General features: G+C 41.0%; 1 protein-coding gene across 1 annotated transcript; it reads left to right on the top strand.

The window, feature by feature from the left end:
* Window positions 1-3,356: 3,356 nt before the first annotated feature.
* LOC124244439 (myosin regulatory light chain 12B) lies at window positions 3,357-19,904 on the top strand. Its single transcript, XM_046670987.1, has 4 exons — window positions 3,357-3,512; window positions 14,701-14,896; window positions 18,367-18,528; window positions 19,409-19,904. The coding sequence occupies exons 2-4, from the start codon at window positions 14,716-14,718 to the stop codon at window positions 19,579-19,581; spliced, it is 516 nt and encodes a 171-aa protein (XP_046526943.1). The 5' UTR covers window positions 3,357-3,512; window positions 14,701-14,715; the 3' UTR covers window positions 19,582-19,904.
* The last annotated feature ends 1,642 nt before the right edge of the window (window positions 19,905-21,546 follow it).

The following is a 21,546-nucleotide window of genomic DNA, read 5'->3' as shown; positions in this document are numbered from 1 at the left end:
GAAAGGCAACCATTTTCTACACGGTATGAGGAGAAAGGACAGCAAGCAAGAGGTGTAACACCTAGACTTAGAGATGTACAGGCAATTTGTAAGAAGGATCAGATAGGAGACGATGAAAGGACTTGGAGAGGTGGATAGACACAAAAATAGTATTATGGGAACCAAGTGAAGAATTCCAAGAGAGAGGAGGTTAGACACTAGTGTTAAACCACAAGAAAATCAAGTATAGGAAAATTTAAATGAGACCACTAGTTTGGCAAGTCATTGGCCACCTCTACTAGAGCAGTTAAGAGTTTTGAGTGCAGAATCCATAGTACAACATGAGAGAGTGAACAATGCCTAGGTTTGGGGGTCAGGCCGACTTGATTTTAATCCCGTCTTTTTTACGTCATGGCTTTATAACCTTAAGTAAGTTGTTAACCTCCCTTGACATCTATTCATTTTTAAAATGGAATACTAACATAATCTATTAATACATAAAGCAGCATTTTTGTGATTGAGAGCAGTGTGGGTTTAGAGCCAGACTTGGTTGAGTGAATTCCACCTGTTATTTGGCTACCTTTACATGTTTGGGCAGGTCGCTCTTAAGTGTCATTTTCCTCATCTGTAAAACAGGCACAATACCCTCCAAGTTTGTTGTGAAAATTAGAAACACTGAAGCTCAATGGTCTGACACAGTAGGTACTCAGATAGTAGTTACTCTCGTTCTATTTACCAGCTGGGGGGTCTGAAGTTTGGCAGTAAGAGAGAAGCTTGAAGGGAAGGCAGGATAAAAGGGCGTGTCCTTAGAATAGAGATTCAAGCCTGTTTGTAGACAGAAAGAAGACAAACTAGAATAAAACAAGTAGTGAAACAAAATGAATTACACAGGAGATAGAAAGGGATAGAACCTAGATCACATGTTTTAGGATTATCCTTAGAAAAAGAAAAATGGATATTTCTCCCTCTGCAAGAAGGGAAGGTGAAGTGATATGAGTTTAATGATAGTTGGAGATTAAGTAAAAGGTTAGGAGAAAGGTCCATAGTTGTTTGATAGTAGATTATCTCAAATTAGAATTTTATTATATTAAATGGTTGTTATGAGGATTTAATGAGAATATATATTAAAATGCATGTCAGTTTGCATGGTACCTGGTATATGCTCAAATAGTTAATTTAGATTTCCTGAGTAGGTCTGATATACTAGACTTGTTTGTGTCTTTTTTAGGTCTTCCTTAAGTGTGCAATTTCCCTGAAACCTGGTTTTCATCTTTGCTGTCCTTAAAGACATTGCTGGAGCAAATCCCATGTGGGAGAAATGCCCAGTTTTCCCAGTGGTGCTTAGCCCATTTCCACTTCCTCTTGAACTTCCAATCCTTTTATCCTAGATTTCTGTGTGCCTGCTCGAATAGCAGGTGTCACGACTTCTTTTCCATATTTATCCACATACATTTGATAGTTGTAGTGAATATACAATTTACTTTGTAGTTTAATATGTCTGAAATTGTTTTTCATGTTTTGCGTAGCCACTATTTTTTTTGTTTTGTTTTGAGTATATTACCTTTTTTTAACCATTCTTTTTAATGACAATTGTCTTTGACATGGAATGTGCCATAATTAACCATTTCCCAAGTGATGGATATTTAGATATTCATCTTTTCATTAATATGTTTTTCTTGAATCTAGAGAGAACGGTATACCTTAGAATTATTTTTTTTGGAACAGTGCTATCCAGTAGGACATTTTCTGATGATAGAAATGCTCTCTGTACTGTCCAGTAAGAACACTAGCTGTATATGGCTATTGAGCACTTAGAAATTTGTCTAATATAACTGAGGAACTGAATTTTAAATTTAACTTAAATTTAAATCACCACATGTGGTTAGTGACCAGTGGAAAGCACAGTTCCAGGAACTTAAATATGGACATCAAAGTCAAAGTACAGTCAGGGTATCTCACCTATGATCTTAATTAAGGTAGCCAGGGTGAGGGCTTATGGAATAATAGAACATACTTGGAAGAGCACTGTGACAAAGACAAAGAGCTAAGAAGCCAAAATCATCTGATGAGTAGAAAAATTATTCAAACTATTGGACCAAAGGGCCGACTGCCGCTAAAGGAAAGAGTAAATATTTTAGAACCAGGTGTGACTTCTCAGCAGTTGCTTTTCAAGCTTTATTGAGAAAATACATTCAGTCATGAACTGGACCGTGGACAGTGCTACTCGGATGAGGACTACAGCTTCAGGATCACCTGGGTGCTTATTAGAAATGCAAATTCTTGCCCCATCTTCAACCTACTAAATCTGCATATCTGGAGTTGGGGCTCAAGAATCTTTTACCAAGCCCTCCAGGTTTTTCTTATGTGCTACTATTTAAGAGCTACCGCTATAGAGTGCTGAACATATGGTTCATACCACCTAGGAATTTCTGATCAAAGATTCTAGAATATAAGAGACTGAATTATTCATTCATTTCCCCAGCATCGGGCACTCGGTCAGGCAATCAAGGGCTCAATGAAGGTTTGCTTTAAGTTGACTGTATTCCATTATCCAGAAATAGTGCTATTCATCTAGATTATTCCAAGGTGAGGAAACTGAAGGTTACAGCCACACAGTATCTAGAACAAAACTTGAATAATGTAGCTTCGTGGTTTCCTTTGTTTTGACCAAGAGCTTTATATAATGTGTGTGCGCGCTTGTATGTGTGTGTGCTTACATAATTTTGTCATCTCTTTGATGACCCAAAGGAAAACAAATAATTTGAATAAAACTTTCTTGTGGTTGAAAGGAAAGTGAAACAATCATAGGCCGGCCGGGGCCTGGGAACGCCTTAAACCTTAGGGTAAGAAAGGAGGAGCAGGAGTAAATACAATTCGGCTGGAGTGCAACTTACAAAAGAAAAGGTTTTCCAGCATTCAGGAGTCCGCCCTGCCGCCACCCACTTTCCCCAATATTATGTGGGACGTACCCTAAAAAATGACTTGTTTTGCCTGAAGTTCAAATTTAACAAGGCGAGCTGTATTTTCGCTTGTTACTGGGTAACTAGCAGCCTCGGGTGGGCGGCTTCCGGCCCCCGGGCACCCCGAAACCTTGAGGGATCACGCCGCGCCGCGCCCCGCCCCGCTCGGGTCGAATTCCAGGCCCAGCCCCGCGCCCGGCGGCCCGGGAATGCGGAAGGGCCGCGGGAATTTGCCGCGGAAGGGGGAGGAGGGCGGACCGCGGGGCCACGGCTGCCCCGCAGTGGGGGACGCCGCGCCAGATCCGACAGTCGGAGGAAGACAGCTAGCCCCCGGGCTGCGCTCGGCGGCCCGGCCCCTCGGCGCCCACAGCCGGTCTGCTCCAGCCTGAGCGAGAGCCCCGGCCGCGACCCCTCGTCCCGACTTGGCTCCCGCCGCGTCTTCCGGTGCGCCTTCCGGTCCGCCTCTCGAGGCAGGAAGTGCCGGGCTCTGCTGCTGTCCCTCCGCAGCCCAGTGCTCGTAGCCGTCGCCGATCGCCTCCCGCAGCGTCGGCCGAGTTGTGGTGTCTGGCGGCGGTGAGTGGCCCTCGCCCCCGCGCGCGACACCCCTTGAGGCGCTCCTGTTCTGCCCCGGGCCCCCAGCCTCGCGGCCGCGGCAGGGACAGTCGGGGGCTGCGGGACCTGTCTGGTTGAGCGAGGAGGGTCAGCGAGGAAGCCCTGTCCGCGGCCGGGAAGCTCCAGGGCGGCCGAAGCCTGGCTGGGGAGACGCCTCGCTGAAAGAGGTGGCCGGGGCTCCGGCAGTGCATTGGCCAGCTCTGCGCCATCGGGGTGGCTCCGTACACCTGGTGCCGTGGACCTCCCGGCTGCCAGCCCCTGCCCTCGCGGGCCCGGTCTTGGGTTAGGGTGTTGAGACCTGCTCTGTGCCGTGCACAGGGCTAGGTGCTTTGGGCAGTACAGGAGTCCACTGGTGCGTGGTTCTTGTCTTAGATGCAGTGTCCAAGGAAACTTAGAGAACCGTCATGGGAGTCCATGGGTACTGTAGGCTAAACTGTAACGATTTCCATAGGAGTTATGTGTTTCGCTGTATTTTGCGTCTTGTAAAGATTTCGTTCATTCGTGTTGAATGGAGAAAAAGACAAATGACAGAAATCAAGAAAGGTTTCCTGAAAAAAGAATCGTGACCTCACTAGAGGCCTTGGATTCAGCCTGCGAGGGAGAACTCAGTATTTCTGGCTGATCTGTGGTAGGCGGTAACAAGACCAAAAGCTCTAAAGGTGGGAATTGTGTCGTGTGAAAAGGAGACAGCGGGAAGACCAGCCTGAATGGAGCTATAATGAATAATAATTGGAAATCAGGGTAGGTAGGCAGGTAAGTGAGGCCTTTTTATGGATGTCTTGAAAACTTGACAGAAATGAAAGATTACGTAAGAGGCATTAGGGAGTCATTTTGGATTCTTCACTAAGGGAGTAATATGAAGAAAGGGGTGTTCAGAGGATTAGTTTGGCAGCCTTTGTTTAACATGGAATTACGTTGGTCTTTTGGTAAGAAAAGAATCATAGCATTTTAGAGTTCAAAAGAAGCTTATAGATTCTCTTTCATTTTACAGTTGAGGAAACCGAAACCTAGAGAGGTGAGATAATTTGCCCAAGATCACTTGAGGGGTGCACGCGGTGCTACCCATTTTCTCTGTAAGCGTTAAGTGGGCCCTTCTGGACCTCAGAACTAAGCACACAGCTTTTTGTTTGTTCAGGCTCTGTTGAGTGAAACAGCTTCTATGATGGTTGACTTAATACTCATTTATGCTTTTTTTTTTTAAAAGATTGGCACCTGAGCTAACAACTGTTGCCAATCTTTTTTTTTTTCCCCTGCTTTTTTCCTCCCCAAATCCCCCAGTATACGGTTGTATATTTTAGTTGTGGGTCCTTCTAGTTGTGGCATGTGGGATGCCGCCTCAACGTGGCCTGATGAGCGGTGCCGTGTCCGCGCCCAGGATCCGAACCAGCGAAACTCGGGGCCGCCGAATCGGAGCGTGCGAACTTAACCACTTGGCCACGGGGCCAGCCCCCTTATTTATGCTTTTATGAGACTGAGTTTGGACAAAATGAACTGCAGCTTCTGAAGGACAGATCCCCATGGGAGGGTTCCTCGGGTTAGGAAAGTTAAGAGGACTTAGAGCCCCTAAATGAGGCTGGTTATCCCTCAAAGATTCAAAGACACCATATATCTAGGCATGATTTTCATTGCCAGCAATTTTGGGATCTTCCTTCCTCATTCCACATTTTAGCTATTCAGGGGCATTGCTTATTACTCCCAACTAGCTATCCACATTTTCGGGGTAGAGAATTTCCACTGCCTATATGAAGGATATTAGGGACTAGTGGTATAAGCTTTGCAGCTAGACTTCCTGAGTAGAGATCCTGGTTCTAAGCTCTACCATTTTCTAGCTGTGTGGCTGCGGGCAAATTGTTTATTCTCTTTGCCGTAATTTTCTCATCTGAGAAAGGGAGATGATAACAGTACCTATATCATAAGTTGTGTTAAATATGTTAAATATATGAAGTGCTTAAACCAGTGCCTAGCGCATATTTAACACTCAGTTATTGGCTGTTATTAGTACTCTTTCTTCCACGGAACAAGGGGTGGCTGTCATTTTGTTAAGGATCTCTTAAGGAAGAGTCCAGTGGAGTTGATGCTAAACCATGGGTAGAGTATAAAGAAAAGCCTTATTTTGGGAGTCAGATCTAGGACCTACCTTGTAATGAACATGTGTATATGTAATTGTGTTTGTGATAGGAAGGAAGCATATGTATGTATTCACTTAACTTGTATTTATTGAGCACCTGCTGTGTGTAAAGCACTCTACTAGACCCTGCAATCCAAGGTAGAAAGGCTAAATGCCATAAAAATGTATATGTAAATGGCATGGCAATGGAATGAATACTACTTGGCAGTAAAAAAGAATGAAAAACTCAACAAGATGGATGAATCTCAAAAACATTATATTGAGTGAAAGAAGTCAGGCACATAGAGTGTACACTGTATAATTCCATTTGTAAGAAGTTCAAAGACAAAACTAATCTATGATGTTAGAAATCTAAGCAGTGGTTGCCTATGGGAAAGGATGATTGACTTGTAGGGAACTTTCTGGAGTGATGTTAACATTCATAACTTGATTGAGTTGGTGGTTACATGGGTGTACACATATACAAATACTCGTTTTTAAGATCTGTACGTTTCACCATATATAAATTTCACTGCAGTAAGGGAAAATGATATAGGAGTTCAAAGGATGGAAAGTTTACTGCCAACTGGGATCATCAAACCCACAATGAAGAAATGACAGCGTTATAGTCTATGTGGTACATGTTAAAATACATATAATCAGGGAAAGTTAAACTGGTGGTGAGAAAAGCTGTAAAAATTGAGTTGGCTCTGTAAAAGAAATAATAGATATAATTTATGGAACTGATTATATATTTGCCTAAATATGCAACATTAAAACAATGATATGTCATTAAGTATATGAGGTTAATTTTGTGGAGTATTTTAACTTGATTATATACTAAGTTCTCTTTATGATTGTTGTTTTCAGACTGTTGCTCATGTATCCAGTCATTTGATCCTCCCAATTAGCACAAACATTAGTCTTGACTGTGGTAATGACCATGGGAATCCATGAGAAATATCTAGATTCCTATAAACCTTGGTGAAGATGAGAATTGAATCAGAAATGACCTTGGGTTTTAGCTCAAGAACTGCGCTCTGCTATTTTGTGTTCCTCACTCTCAGGCCTCACCTTGTGCCTCTACGCACAAATCAGCCTTGCTGAAGGAGACCTAAGCATCCTGCCTCTGACATCTCTACTACCATTCTACTGTAGCTTGGCTAAAACTTGAACTCTTTATCATCCCTTTGCTCACAAAACCAGCTCTTCCTCCCTCCCCACTTACCTCACTTTTGAGTGGTAACATTATGCTGCTAGTTTTTCAGCCATTACTTAAGAAAAGCACAGTCATTCAAGGACAGAGCTTTGAAGGAAACTCTTAATTAGGAAGCCGAAAGAACTAGCAAATCAGCATAGGAATCAGCCAGAAGAATAGGATAGTGGTGATGGGAATATTGAGGAACGGGTGAGTGCTGCAGTTTAAAAAGGAACCCTCAGATCTTGGAGAGAGACTAAACAGAAGGAATTAAAATTTTCTAACCAGGAATAGAAAATTCCCTATCCACTGCAAATTTGACTGTGGCCCCTTCAAGCTTTTTAAAATTCTGTGGCTATAATTCTGAAATAAATGTATTACCCTATTTTAATATTAAAGAGGCCAAGGAAACACAGTGGCTTTATTAGTTTTCTCTTGCTATATAACAATTATCCCCCAAACTTAGCACCTTAAAATAAAAACGGTGGACAGTTTCTGAGGGTCAGGAGTTCCAGGATAGCTTAGCTGGGTGGTTCTGGCTGAGGTCTCATGAGTTTGCAGTCAAGAGTTGGCCAGGTTTGCAATCATTTGAAGGAAGATCAACCTCCAAGATGGCTGACCCACACGGCTAGCAAGTTGGTGCTAGCTTTTGGCAAGAAGCCTCACTTACCTGCCACATGGACTTCTCCATAGGGCTGTGTAGGTAGTGCCCTCATGACCTGGTGCTGGCTTCCCCCAGATTGAGTGATCTGAGAGAGAGCAAGGCAGAAGCTGCAGTTTCTATTATGACAAAGTCACACACCATCATTGTTGCAATATCCTATTCGTTATGAAGAGTAGAAAATTATGCCACCCCGAAATACGCCACTTTGGCATAAAGATTATTTTGAGCTGAAGACAATTGAGAAGAAGCAGACTCGAGCAAAGCTCTCTGCCTCCCCCTATTTGCCTAAAAGTAGGACATAAATTTATAAAGGTGTCCTTCCTCTCATCTCTACCAAGAAGGACAAAGGTTGCTCTCTGGAAACAACTTTAGACTCTTAGCAATGGAGAAGGTGCTGGCTTAAATCTACATAACAAGCCTTACCCTTGTTTACTGTGTCTTTCCTGGTAACCTTCCGTAACTAGCCTCGCCCCTTTACACACACCTGTCTTCTTTTGGCTTCAGGTGAAGATGATATTTAAGCTGGAGTTCTAAGCTACCTCTGAGAGTGGGCTTTTCCCTGGGTATCTCCCAGGTGTACATGAGGTATACATGTTAATAAACTTCGGTTCGTTTTTCTCTTGTTAATCTGTCTGTTTTACAAAGATATCAGCGAAGAACTCAGAAGGGTGGAAGGAAAATTATTTGACCTCCCCTGTGGTTTCACAGGTCAACCCTTTTCACTGTTGCAAGGACTGCACAAGGGCATGAGAAGTGTTGAAGGCCGTCTTGGAGCCTGGCTACCACCATAGCTAGGGAACAAGCTCAGATGCTCTCGGGGGCCAGGCAGTTACATAAACGAACGCCAGCTGTGACAGGAAGATGCTGGGAGTAGGGGGATTGCTCCCTGAGTATTCATCATCTACAGGAATTTGGGAATGCTGGTCAAGTAATTCCTTATCATAACAGTTTTTCAAGATGTTTGAAATTTGTTTTTATTAAAATAAAATATTCAGTTTTTTTAAATGTTGGCAAACGAATTCACTTATTTAAAGAAGCATTTAAAAGGTCATCCCTGGGGGGACTAGACAAACCTCCCTGCAGGTGCATTTCATTTGGTGGCTGCAAGTTTGTGACTTCTGATCTACCTAACTCTTTTATTTTATAGATGAGGAACATGAGGCCCAGGAAAACTAAAATGACCAAAGGTTGTACAGCTTGTAAATGACAGACCTGAAATTAGAATACAGGTCTCCAGCATCTCCATCAAACTATAATGACCAGATTTTAAAAACTAAAGTGAACTAAATGCATAAACAGCCAATGCCTTCTCTTTTTTTTGAGGAAGATTAGCCCTGAGCTGACTGCTGCCAATCCTCCTCTTTTCGCTGAGGAAGACTGGCCCTGAGCTAACATCCATGCTCGTCTTCCTCTACATTATATGTGGGACGCCTACCACAGCATGGCATGCCCAGCAGTGCCATGTCCGCATCCGGGATCTGAACCCGAGAACCCCAGGCTACCAAAGCGGAACGTGCGCACTTAACCGCTACGCCACCGGGCTGGCCCCCAGCCAATGTCTTCTAAGTGGTTCTCAGTCTTTACTGTACATTGGAATCACCTGGTATATTTTTAAATACAGGTTCCTGGGCCCCACCCATAGACATTCAGTTCAGTTAGACTGGACTAGGATCTAGGCCATCAGTTTTTTTAAACTTCCAAGGTGGTTCTAATGTGCAGCCAAGACTGAAACTGGAAGGTTAACTGTTGTGAGAGCCATATTTACTTGCTGTATGGTGACAGCAGTTGCCTGACTTAAGATACTTAAAGGGGGGCTGGTCCTGTGGCATAGTGGTTAAGTTCACACACTCTGCCTCCATGGCCAGGGGTTCGCGGGTTCGGATCCTGGGCGCAGACCTACACACAACTCATCAAGCTATGCTCTGGTGGTATCCCATGTAGAGGAACTAGAAGGACCTATAACTAGGATATACAGCAACGTACTGGGGCCTTGGAGAGAAAGAAAAAAGAAAAGAGGAAGATTGGCAACAGGTGTTAGCTCAGGGCCAAGCTTCCTCAACAGAAAAACAGAAAAAGATACTTAGAGGAAGAAACGTCAAAGGAATGTTGAGGAAGTCACAGGTAGCTGACAGAATATGCTCCATGAGCATCTTTCCCAGGCTTCCAATGAAGCCATATAGGCTAGATGAAGTTCACAAGCAATTTCTGCTTATTAATGATTATGGTGCCCATGCTTTGATTTGCCTATCAGTATTACAGGTGATTTTGCAAACAGATTATTATCTAAATATGTTGATACCACAACCACCTATAATACCAGTAATCCTACATCCATGCCCTTCTTGTAACCTCTGTGAACACTGCAATAACCTTAGTTCACTCTGTATTAGAAATTTACAAAAATAATAAAGTAAAAATTTTGAAGAAGAATGAAGTTTTTAACTGCTGTTGAGGGTTATTCATTACATTATGTGCTATGTTCTGTATGGATATCTTCTTTATCTATAGTTTAAAGGTAGAGTTTGGTGGTGGTTTTTCCTTTAACATTTATAGGTTAAACATTAATTTGACAGTCAGAAGTAAAGGTTTCGAGCCTTTACCTCTCATGTCAAACCAAGACCATGACTAATAGGAAATATCACCACTTGATTAAACCCAAAGCAGGGCTGCTACATTGCACAGTTCCAGGGAGTGCCATTCTTATTTTATTCTCTTCTCATGTCACTATGCAGTTCTCTTCTGTACATTGGCTTCCCCAGCGTAGTTGGAATTTATGTGAAAACTCAGTTGGTCTAGGATTTCAATTTAGAGGAAAGTACTGCTCAGAAATCAGTGTTGGATTCCATTGGTAGCATTGAAAGTTTTAAAAAAGTTCTGTGGTAAACTCAAAATAGAAGAACATTTAGTATAAAGTAGAAAATATATAGATAGAAATAACCTTTAACAAATGGAATTTGAATCCTGGCTCTGCCACTTGGGCAAGTTATTTAATATCTTTGATCTTTAGTTTCTCCGTTTGTAAAGCAGGCCTGTTAAATTTAATGCACATAATGTGGCTAGCGCATGAATCACTCAGTAAATGGTAGTAGCCATAAGTTGAGTAGACCTTTAATTCTCTCTCTGGGCCTAGGCATTTGGGGCTGGAAAAATAGCCAGGACGAAGTACACAAGGTAAGGAAGTGCATGATGCCTTGGGCACATAAGCACTGTGGTGTTGCTGAAGGAAAAGTCCGAAGCAGGGAAGGGCTAGAGAAGACTCTTGAAAGGTCATTCCAGAGTAGGAAAGGAGAACTTTGTGTGCCATGCTAAGAACCTGTACTGTGTCCTATAGGCAGTGGAGAACCAAAGAAGGTTTTTAAGAAGGGAATAAGGTCATATTCATGTTTCAGACACCTCTGGCTGGAATGTAAAGGGTAGTTTAGAGGGGACCAAGAAGCAAGGAGATTGCTTAGTTGGCCATAGAAATAGTCTACACAGAGATAATGAGGACCCAGCTTAGGGTGGTGGCAGAGGGATGAGGAAGATGAGCAATCTGAGAAATATTGAAAAGGCAGGCTTGATTCCTCAGGGAGAGGGATGAGTCGGGGATGAGTCCTAGGTTTCTGGCTTGGTGAGTGGGTAAATGATGGTGCTGTTAACTGAGAAAAAACAGAAAGATGAGAAAGTTTAGGAGGGGGAAGATAATGAATTCAGTTTTCAACACATTGATTATGAGTGTCTGTGCGATATCCAGATGGGTGCCTTTCACGGGATATTTGAATCTGCAGTTCAAGGGAAAGGTCAGGCGTGGAGATACAGACTTGGGAGTCGTAGGTGTTGTCAGAACAGTGAGAGTGGATGAGATCAGCCAAAGAAAGCAAAGAGTAGAAAGAAACTTAATAAGCCATGGACTGCAGGAATACTGGGAAACATGAATATTTAAGTGAGTGGAGGAGATAAAAGCCTGACAAGAAAATGGAGGAGGACCAGTCATAGAAATAAGAGAACTGAGAGAGAGTAATTGGTGTCACCAAGTCGTATACGGTATTTTATATAAACCAGTCTTTCCTAAAGAAACCTTTAGGAGTCTCCTTCATTAGAGTGTAAGGTCTTCAAGGTGGGGAGCTGTGTGTGCTCTTTCTGTTTGGGACTGTTATTTTTACTGTTCACCAAGTCCTATAGTTGTGGAGGCTCTGAAGAAAAGAGGGATAAGATGATGTCAGATATAGCAGAGTGTGCCAAGGAGATTTAGACTGCATTTGGCAATTTGAAAGCAGTTGCAGTAGAGAAAAGAAAGCCAGATTGTGGTGGGTTGAAAGTGAGTGGGAAGTGAGAAAGTGGAGAAAGCCAAGATATTTGTCTCAGAAGGTAAGGAGAAAGAGGATGGTAGTTTCTTTTGGAGCCAGAGTTCTCTTCAGATTGATTACTCTGATACAACTTTGCCTTACATTTCAGCTGGTATTTTATTATCAGCTGATAGTTTATTTCATGTGTGTATGTGTGTAGTTTTTATAGGTACCATATACATATGCATTGTTTTTAAATGAAGTACAGAGGGAAAAAATTAACTTTTTTTCAAAAGAAATTATGGTTTTATTACATTGAGCCTGTATCTGCTCTGTAACATATTTTGATTAGAGCCAGTTAGTGAATTGCAGTTAATTATCGTCCACCAGCCTTCCTCCCCTGTTCCCTTCACTTGCGAGGTCAGACTTGTCTCACCATCTAATTGCTTTTCTAGCCTTTCTGGGCTCTCTCCCCATTCTCTCTTACAGGCATTTCCGCTAATAAAAATCCTTGCATGTTTAAACCCATCTTGGTATCAGCTTCTTGGAGAACTCCAACTAAGCTCCAAAAATGTTTAAATATGATATACTTTTGGGTTAGCCATAGGGTTAGCATCATACAATTGACTGATCATTTTTTTAAAAATAAAGATTTACTCTTTGGGAGGTTTTTCTAAATGATTGTGTTAAAACATAATTTGCTGATACTGAGAGTTAGAACTAATTCTTGCCTTCATATTTACTGTCTTTTATACCTATTGTATCTTGAAGAAATGAACTCATAGAATTTTTAGCATGAGAAAGAATTTTAATCCAACAGTTTTGGAATGTGAAAAAGAATTAAAGCATAGTCAAGTGCCTTGCTAGTGGACTACATTCTGTCTCTGATTTAACCTTCAACATAACTAAGGTCAAATAACAAGCTAGCTTACAGGAAGGAGAAGAAAATTCACAGTTTTTCAGGACAAGTATCTGGGGATGGGAACGAGTTGGAATGTTAGAGTAAGGGCTCTATGGTTGGTGTGCTGCAAAACTATATCACTAAGCCGAACTTTAAAACACCCAATGGGGTATTTTTTAGGTTGAAGAAAGGGAAGTCAGCAATGTAAATTAAAAGTGTAAGACTGGAAGTCCTAGAGACTAGGTCCAGAATTCCCTTGTTCAACTACTGCCCCAGCTGGTCATCTGCTTTCACGCTATAGGACTGCAGAGTTAGAGAACAGTCCCCAAGACCACCCGCATTTCTGACATCACTTGCAAATTTAGGTTCCAAGATGACCCACAGGTTCAATAATTTGCTAGGACTCACAGAACTCACTGAAAGCCGTTATGCCCATGGTTATGGTTTATTAGAGTAAAAGGATTCAAATTAAAATCAGCCAAGGGAAGAGATGCATGGTGCAGAGTCCAGGAGGATTCCACCTGCATAACTTCCAGTTGTCCTCTCCCATGGACAATATTGACTCCTCCTGGTTACAAGGTGTGACAGTATGCATGGAGTATTGCCAACTAGGGAAGCTCACTTGATCCTTGATATCCATAGTTTTTATTGGGGCTCTGTCACGTAGATACTGTCCACTGCTCCCTGGCTGACCTCAGTCTCCAGCCCCTCTAGAGGTCAAGCTGATAACACATGACCCAAAGCGCCCATGACAAATCACATCGTTAGACTATCTGGTGTGACCCAAGACTCCATATATCAGGCAGAACATTCCAAGGATTTACACATTACCTCCTAGGAGCAGAGGACAAAGGCCAGACCTCTCTTTGGACAAGGTTAAATTCTTTACTACACAGGAGCTGTTGATTTTTTTTTTTTTAACCAAGGTAGTACCTATCTCATAGGGCCAATGAAGATTGAATAAGACACTGGATCAAAAAATTACTCTGGTGTCCACGGGTTTTCTGAGGTTATACATAGCTAGGAATGGCAGAGCTGAGATTCAAACTCAGGACTTTCTAACTCCAAAGCTGACATATTTTTATGTTGTATTGATTTGGATTATTTAAAACTGCAAATTAAAAATGGAATAAAGAGTGTCCATTCTATTTGACATTTAAGTTATTGGTGACTTTCAGTAGAGTTGGAGGCTACCACCAAAGCCGTATTACAGAGAATTGAAGAGCGATTGGGAAGATGAGAAAATGGAGACAGTTGAGTATTTGACTGCTATTCTGAAAGTTTTGTCAAGGGAAAGGGGAAATGAGGATGTAGCTAAAAGGGTTGCAAGATTAAAGAGTAGATTTTGATGATTTTTTTAAAGATGAGAGTCTTTTGAACATATACAGTGACTATCCTAGTCTCTTCGTATATGTTATCTCATTTAGTTCTCACTTGCATTGAAGTAGATATTGTGTTTTGCTGTAAAAGGATTGAGTGAACTTCCCTGGTTTTCCAACTGTGTTTTGAAAAAACGGAGGCTCAAAGAGGTTAGGCAATATTGGTAGTAAAATGGAGGTAAAAAGAGTACCTACTGCATAGGATTGTTGTGAGGATTAAATGGGACGATTCTTACAAAAGTAAGGTGTCAGATTGGGAACGTTCTCTTTAGGGGAGCCCCATGCCTTCATAACAGTGCTTGGCACATGGTAAGCACTCAGTTAATGCTAGCTATTGTTACATATTTTAAAATTAATGCCCACTTAATAAAAATGGATTTCATGAAATTTGGGGGGAAGCTACATCAATAATTTCTATTCTGTTTCTTACTTTTTTTTCAAAACTGCTTTTTTTCTTGCCATTTAATTATCACATTGGAAAGAAAGTTTACCTGTACATTTATTCCTATCCAAATGAAGTAACAGTTCTACATGAAGATATTTTTACTCACTAACTTTAGGTGTTAGGAGTTCTTTTTTTGCTTTATGTTTTATGCCTTCTTTTTTGCTTTATGTTATTTACTTTTTAACTCTAGAATTAAACAGCCACCATGTCGAGCAAAAAGGCAAAGACCAAGACCAAGAAGCGCCCCCAGCGCGCAACATCCAATGTGTTCGCCATGTTTGACCAGTCACAGATTCAGGAGTTCAAAGAGGCCTTCAACATGATTGATCAGAACAGAGATGGTTTCATTGACAAGGAAGATTTGCATGATATGCTTGCTTCTCTAGGTAATCTTTTATATTTTGAATATCCCTGCTTCCCCAAAATAGTAATTCAGTGTTATATGAATTATGTTTTGTGTGATGTACAAATACTCCTCTACTTGTCTCAAAAGCCTATTGAGAGATGTCTGAGTGGGAAGTGCCATATGGGGATGGGCCACTCATAATAGGACAAGCCTGCAGGGGTGGGGACCTGGCAGGTACTTGGCCAGGCAGGCTTCCATTCCTCTTAGCTAAAATCTACTGGGAGAATAGCCAACGGATGGCTTGGTGGCAAGATGGCAGAATTTCAAACAAAAACTGTAGCTAATAATATAGTGTAGCTAGTAATAAAGGCTGAGGGCAAGTTATAGACAAGAAGTGACAATAATAAGTGATAATGATTGTCTCAGAGGAAGAAGGTCAGTGCTATTGGAAAAGGGAACACAGGGAAGAGGACTTGCATAATTTTATTTATAATTTTTTTTATAATTAAAGAAAATGTAAAGATTTAAAGCAAACATAAACTGCCCTTTGTTATTTTGCTTATATGGGTGTTAATTTGTTATTCCTTGTATGATTTTGTTGTTGTTACCTGTTTTGGTCGTCAAAAGAAGGAAGAGAGGGAAAGTCATCCCTGGTCTCCCGGATCAGCACGGATTTTACAGTTGGGAAGAAAGGAGTAGCAAGCCTAGGAGTTCTGGATAGGCCAGAGTGACTGGGCGGGGAAGTGGGTGTGGGTCAGGGGTGGCCTACAGTTAGGCTCTGCACTTTGGAGTAGGTTTCTTTGTATTTTTTTTAAAGATCCCCTGAGTTAACATCTGTTGCGAATCTTATTTTTTCTTCTTCTTCTTCTTCTCCCCGAAGCCCCCCAGTACATGGTTATAGATTCTAGTTGTGAGTGCCTCTGGTTGTACTATGTGGGACGCCGCCTCAGCATGGCCTGATGAGCTGAGCGGTGCCATCTCCGCACCCAGGATCCAAACTGGCAAAACCCTGGGCCACCGAAGCAGAGCTCGGGAACTTAACTACTCGGCCCCAGGCTGGCCCCTGGAGTGTTGTTGTGCTTGACTATTAGCCAGAAATGGCAGTTCAAAGGCCAGAGGGCAATGAGAGAAGTCGTTATTGTTTTCTTTTAGTAACCACAACATGATTTTGTTCCTCTATCTTATTTTTATTTTTTCTCCTAATATTATTTTGAAATAGTTTAAGCCCACAAAAAGTTAAAAGAACAGTGTAATGAACATGCGTACGTTCTTTACCTGGATTCACCAATTGTTAACATTTTGCAACATTTCCTTTATTTGGAGTGCGAGTAGAATCAAGATACTGATCTAATTTGTTGACTTGCAGGTGGGTTGTATCCGCAGTGTTTTTCACACCCAGAGTAGCTAACTAAATGTACTCTTTTGGACAGGTCACTACTAAAGAAGACCACTGAGGAAAATTGAGGGACTTGGTTGTGTTACAAAGATTGAACACGCAAGCCTGTACCCTACTCATAGTAGATGCACAGTTTTTGTTGGATGAATGAGGGACAGTAGAGTAGAGAAAAAGGGCCTTCCATTTTGGGGAACCCTATGCCGTTAAAGAAATGTATTTACCTGGGCTGGCCTGGTGGCCCAGCGGTTAAGTTTGCGCATTCCGCTTTGGCAGGCCAGGGTTTGCTGGTTCAGATCCCAGGTGTGGACCTACACACTGCTTGTCAAGCCATGCTGTGGCAGGTGTCCCACATATAAAGTAGAGGAAGATGGGCACAGATGTTAGCTCAGGGCCAGTCTTCAGCAAAAAGAGGAGGATTGGTGGCGGATGTTAGCTCAGGGCTAATCTTCCTCAGAAAAAAAGATACGTATTTACCTTTCAAACCAACAAATTATATTAGATGCCTTGAATGGGTCCATTTCGGTGCTTAGCCTAAACGAATTCATTTTAAATTGCTCTGTTTTTTTTGTACCTTGTTCTCTTGACACCTTTGGGTTACACTTTTCCCAAAAAAAAATTGCTGCAAGAGAGTTGTTTTAAATCCAAACATAGAAAAGTAGATCTTTTTAGCTACTTTCACTTATTCAGTGAATCTTGAGATTAATTTTATGCTAATTTTTGTATTGGTATGTTGAATAGGTGTAGCAAGTGAGGACTGTGATGCAGTTAGACAGACGCCAACTTGGCATTTAAATTTCACCCAATTCCCACAAGGTTAAAACTTATATGTGAGCCAGAATTCTAGATTTGCCTATCATTGCCCTTAGTTGGGTATAATATTGAGATATTTCCTTAGATGTGATTATCTCACTTACAGATGTTCTTTTCATGGAGAATCATACAAACTTAATGTTAGAAGGAACCTTTCAGATACCAAATTTAACCAGTCTGTTTTACAAATGAAAAAATTAAAGCCTAGATACCTGCCATCCTCTCCCAGGTCACATAGCCTGTGGCAGAACTGGAATTCAAACCTACTATTCCAGACCCTTTGTTCAGTGCTGTCTTTCCTGTACCATGGGGACCTCACAGATGCCTGGACAAAGAGGAGCCCTTTGTTATTCCCACTGTCTGGCCATTCCAGGGGAATTTCTCCCAGATTCAAGGGAAGGGGAGTTCCCTCACCACTGTTGGAACCTAGATCAAGATTTCTCATTGTGAACAATACTACGCAAGACTGCAGTTCAGCAACACAAGTAAACAGCATGTGTGGATGCCTGGCAACCAAATAGTAATATATAATGTTGTTCAAAATGAGCTCCCAATTCTAAACCAGCCTATTAGTTGTAGCTTAAATGAGCACCTTAAAAATAAAAGTTTTGGGGGCTGGCCCCGTGGCCGAGTGGTTAAGTTCGCATGCTCCGCTGCACGCGGCCCAGTGTTTCGTTGGTTCGAATCCTGGGCGCGGACATGGCACTGCTCATCAAACCACGGTGAGGCGGCATCCCACATGCCACAACTAGAAGGACCCACAACGAAGAAGATACAACTATGTACTGGGGGGCTTTGGGGAGAAAAAGGAAAAAAATAAAATCTTTAAAAAAAATAAAAAATAAAAAAAATAAAAGTTTTGGAGCTTATAATTCAGGAGCAACTGTACTACAGTTGGAAATATGGATATTTATATTTTTTAAATAACTGGTATTGAAATACACGTTGGGCCTTCAATGTTATCAAAATTCAAGATGTAATAATTTGTCATTGCCTGGTTCATAGTTTCGGGTATTTGTTTTGTTTTTAATGAAAAATAGTGAAGGAAAAGTTGCAGAAAGTATCAGTGAATGAACATTCAACCTAAGCACAGCGTGCATTTTTATAATGATGTATCAAAGATTTTTTACGCTGTCAGAAATTGTAAATTTTAAAAATGTTCTTCATGCAAGTTAATTGAAAAATTAGTTTCCAGTGATGATGATGTAACTTTAAAAATATGTTAGGAAGCACAACAATAACAAAATATTTACTTATTGAAATTAGTTCTTTGTCCTTAAATGTTAAAATGTAAAACCTTATAGGGAAGAATCCAACTGATGCATACCTCGATGCCATGATGAATGAGGCCCCAGGGCCCATAAATTTCACCATGTTCCTCACGATGTTTGGTGAGAAGTTAAATGGCACAGATCCGGAAGATGTCATCAGAAATGCTTTTGCTTGCTTTGATGAAGAAGCAACTGGTGAGTGCTCTTTATTTATGCCCAGCCTCATTGCAGACTATATGAAACACTTTTTAAGAAATGAAAAAGATTAGTAAAAAACAAATTTTTAAAAAATGAATAAAGGGAAACTGTCATTTACAATAGGATGGTATGACCAAGAATGGCTGGGTCACAGGTATAGAGGTCATAAAGGTACAGTTTGTCATGTTAATCTTTGAATTTGGTTCTGAGCTTCCTGAAAGCTGAAGGGAGAATTATCTATTAAATGGTATCTTAAACAATGAAAACCACTCCTTCAAGAGACTTTAAATCTCACCAAAAAATTTAGTTAACTAACTTTTTACAAGTAAAATCTTAGTTTGCTTTTTTCCTCATTTTAAAATGTGTAAAGCCTGGCTATTCACTTTTCTTACTCTTCTCCTTTTCCCCTTTTCTTCTCCATTGACCCTCTCCTCAGCCACCCACATCACCTCCTCAGATATACCTTGTACCACCCTTCCTGCTTCCTCATCTCTACCTGTCAGAACTGCAGTGCCCTTCCTACGCTTTTGCTCTTGGCAGCACTGCCCTTTTTTCTGGGCCACTGCCTGTTTTTTCTTTTGTATCTCTGAAGTACAGGGTTTTGTTTCCCTCCCCCAGAAACCACTTGCTTCAGATTAATTTTGTAAGCATGTAATCTATTAACTGAGCTTTTAAAATGATTTCAACTAATATTAATGAATGCTACAAGTAATAGAAAAACATAATGATATAGTTACATATTGCCTTAGTTAGTTCACTGATTTGTTTTGTTCATATAAATGTGGATACTCTGAAGTAGTTTGTAAGATTGACTTCCTTTAGAAATGAACATTAAAGTGCCAGGAAGTATTCATGACTCCTTTCTGCTGCCTTCCAGGCACCATTCAGGAAGATTACCTGAGAGAGCTGCTGACAACAATGGGAGATCGGTTTACAGACGAGGAAGTGGATGAGCTGTACAGAGAAGCGCCTATTGACAAGAAGGGAAATTTCAATTACATTGAGTTCACGCGCATCCTTAAACATGGAGCAAAAGACAAAGATGACTGAAAGAACTTTAGCTAAAACCTTGCATTTACGTAATCTTGCTCTGTGTTATTTCCCAGACACTTTTCCCCACCCTTATAGACCTGTTGCATGCATCTTAGTTTCACAGCTTTGCCTCTTTTTTTTCATGTATTTATTCTAGACCTTTCTGCCACTTAGCACTTGTATAATCAGACTGCAAATGGGGATGAGGTTGTAAATTGTGTTGAAAAAGAGACTGCGAATAAAAATCAACAAATGTGAAAGCCCAGGAAAATATATCCGGTATTTCTGGTTTTGCTGGATTTTTACATTTTTATATAATAAAAATGCTATTTTGAAATAAAGATTATGCTGACTCAAATGGAATATAATGGAAAGTGAAACAAGTAAGTGGTAGTTTGGGAGTAGTCCTTTTTTTTTCAGATTTTCAACTTCATATAATTCAGATTTTATGGTAAAACTTATTTTTCACATATATGGGACAGTGTTCTTCAGAACTTTTAAGTACAAATTAGTTATGCAGTAAAAACTAATTATGGCTTTTGTTTTTTCATACTTCTAGTAAGTCAGATGTTTAAACTATTGAATGATAAATATAAAGTGTATCTGAGAAAACATTCAACATATTATTGATCTAAAAGTCTAAGAGGGTGAGGCAGAATTCTGAAGAATAGTTATTATTGAACGTTTACTGTGGGTAAAGCATTGTACTAGAGGATTTTCATTGAATCTTCCCAACAACCATGTAAGATAGATTTTTACTAGCCCTGTATTTCAAGTGGAGGAGCTGAGCTCTGAGTAGCTGAGTGATGGATTAGAGTCACTATTAGGAAGTGAGAGCTGGGATTCCAGCCTAGAGCGCCTAACTCCAGAACTTAGAGTGCTGGAACCACTGTGCTGTCTCTATGAAAAGCCCCAAATGCCTAAAAGGTTAAGACATTTCCATTACATTCTAACATAATTTTGTAGTCATTATTGAAATTTAAAATAATTTTAGGGAAATTGATTATGTGAACAGAATTTCAGAAAATTCTATCCAGGTGAAAAATAGAAGACAAAAGATTACAAGCAATATAATGTTTGAAGGCAGTTCATGTGAGTAGACTGCAGGAAAGGATTGAAAAACATAGACAAGGCTGCCATGAATTCGTTTAGAATCCTCAAGGCCAAGCAGGATGAGAAGTAGAAGAGAAAAACCTAAAGTAAAATCCATTAAAAAAAATGTTTACCAAGGTTGTTCAATACTTATTCCTTCTCTTAAAAGTGTTGCATTGGTATTTTGTGTGCTTAAAATCAATGCATTTATATCTTATTTAGTATTTGTGCTTTGGAGCTTGGCGTGGTAGGCAAATCCTGGTCACTTGCTATCACTTAGTTTTTCTGGGCTTCCGTTTTATCATCTTTAAAATGAGGGAGCAGTTAGTTCCACTCTTGTGGTCCAGTAAGTGGTCCGCAGTGCCTAAGAGCTTTGACATTACTCCCTAGTCCACATGGCCCGTGAGGTGAGTCGGGCACGTAGTCCTGCTTGCTTTTATGAGAGCCGAAGTTTAGGAAAGCGAAAGCCCCTGTCCAAGTCCCTCAACGACAAGGGTCCACACCTGGCTCCCTTTTCCACTTCCAACCTGAAAGTCACCATGCAGTGTCAAAACCAGGTGGGAATCACTGAGACTGTATGTTTAAGGAAAAGGGAAAACATACTGGGATAATCTTCATCATCATTAAACCAATATTTGTCAATCCTCTGTTATATGCCAGGCACTGTTGTTAAGTATTGGGAAAAATAGGCAGGACAGAAAAAGCTGCCCTCTTGGGGCTCACATTCTCTAGTGAGAGAGATCAATAAACCATATTAAATAAGTACTGTGGGACACAACTGAGCAAGTGTGGCTGAGGGCCTCTGAGATGTAACGTTAAGCTGAGATCTGAATGACAAGAAGGAAGTCCCCAAGTGACGATGAGGGTAAGGCCTTTCACTCAAAGGGGATG

Source organism: Equus quagga, chromosome 9, assembly GCF_021613505.1.
Source record: "Equus quagga isolate Etosha38 chromosome 9, UCLA_HA_Equagga_1.0, whole genome shotgun sequence".
Classification (NCBI taxonomy): Eukaryota; Metazoa; Chordata; class Mammalia; order Perissodactyla; family Equidae; genus Equus; species Equus quagga.
Note: the sequence above shows the minus strand (reverse complement) of the source record. Positions and strands in the feature narration are given on the sequence as shown.

Excerpts from the sequence above, each read along its gene's own strand:
- LOC124244439 (XM_046670987.1), top strand. The coding sequence starts at position 14,716 with ATGTCGAGCAAAAAGGCAAAGACCAAGACCAAGAAGCGCCCCCAGCGC. Across the intron at positions 14,897-18,366 it reads TGATATGCTTGCTTCTCTAG|GGAAGAATCCAACTGATGCA; the intron begins GTAATCTTTTAT and ends AAAACCTTATAG. Across the intron at positions 18,529-19,408 it reads CTTTGATGAAGAAGCAACTG|GCACCATTCAGGAAGATTAC; the intron begins GTGAGTGCTCTT and ends GCTGCCTTCCAG.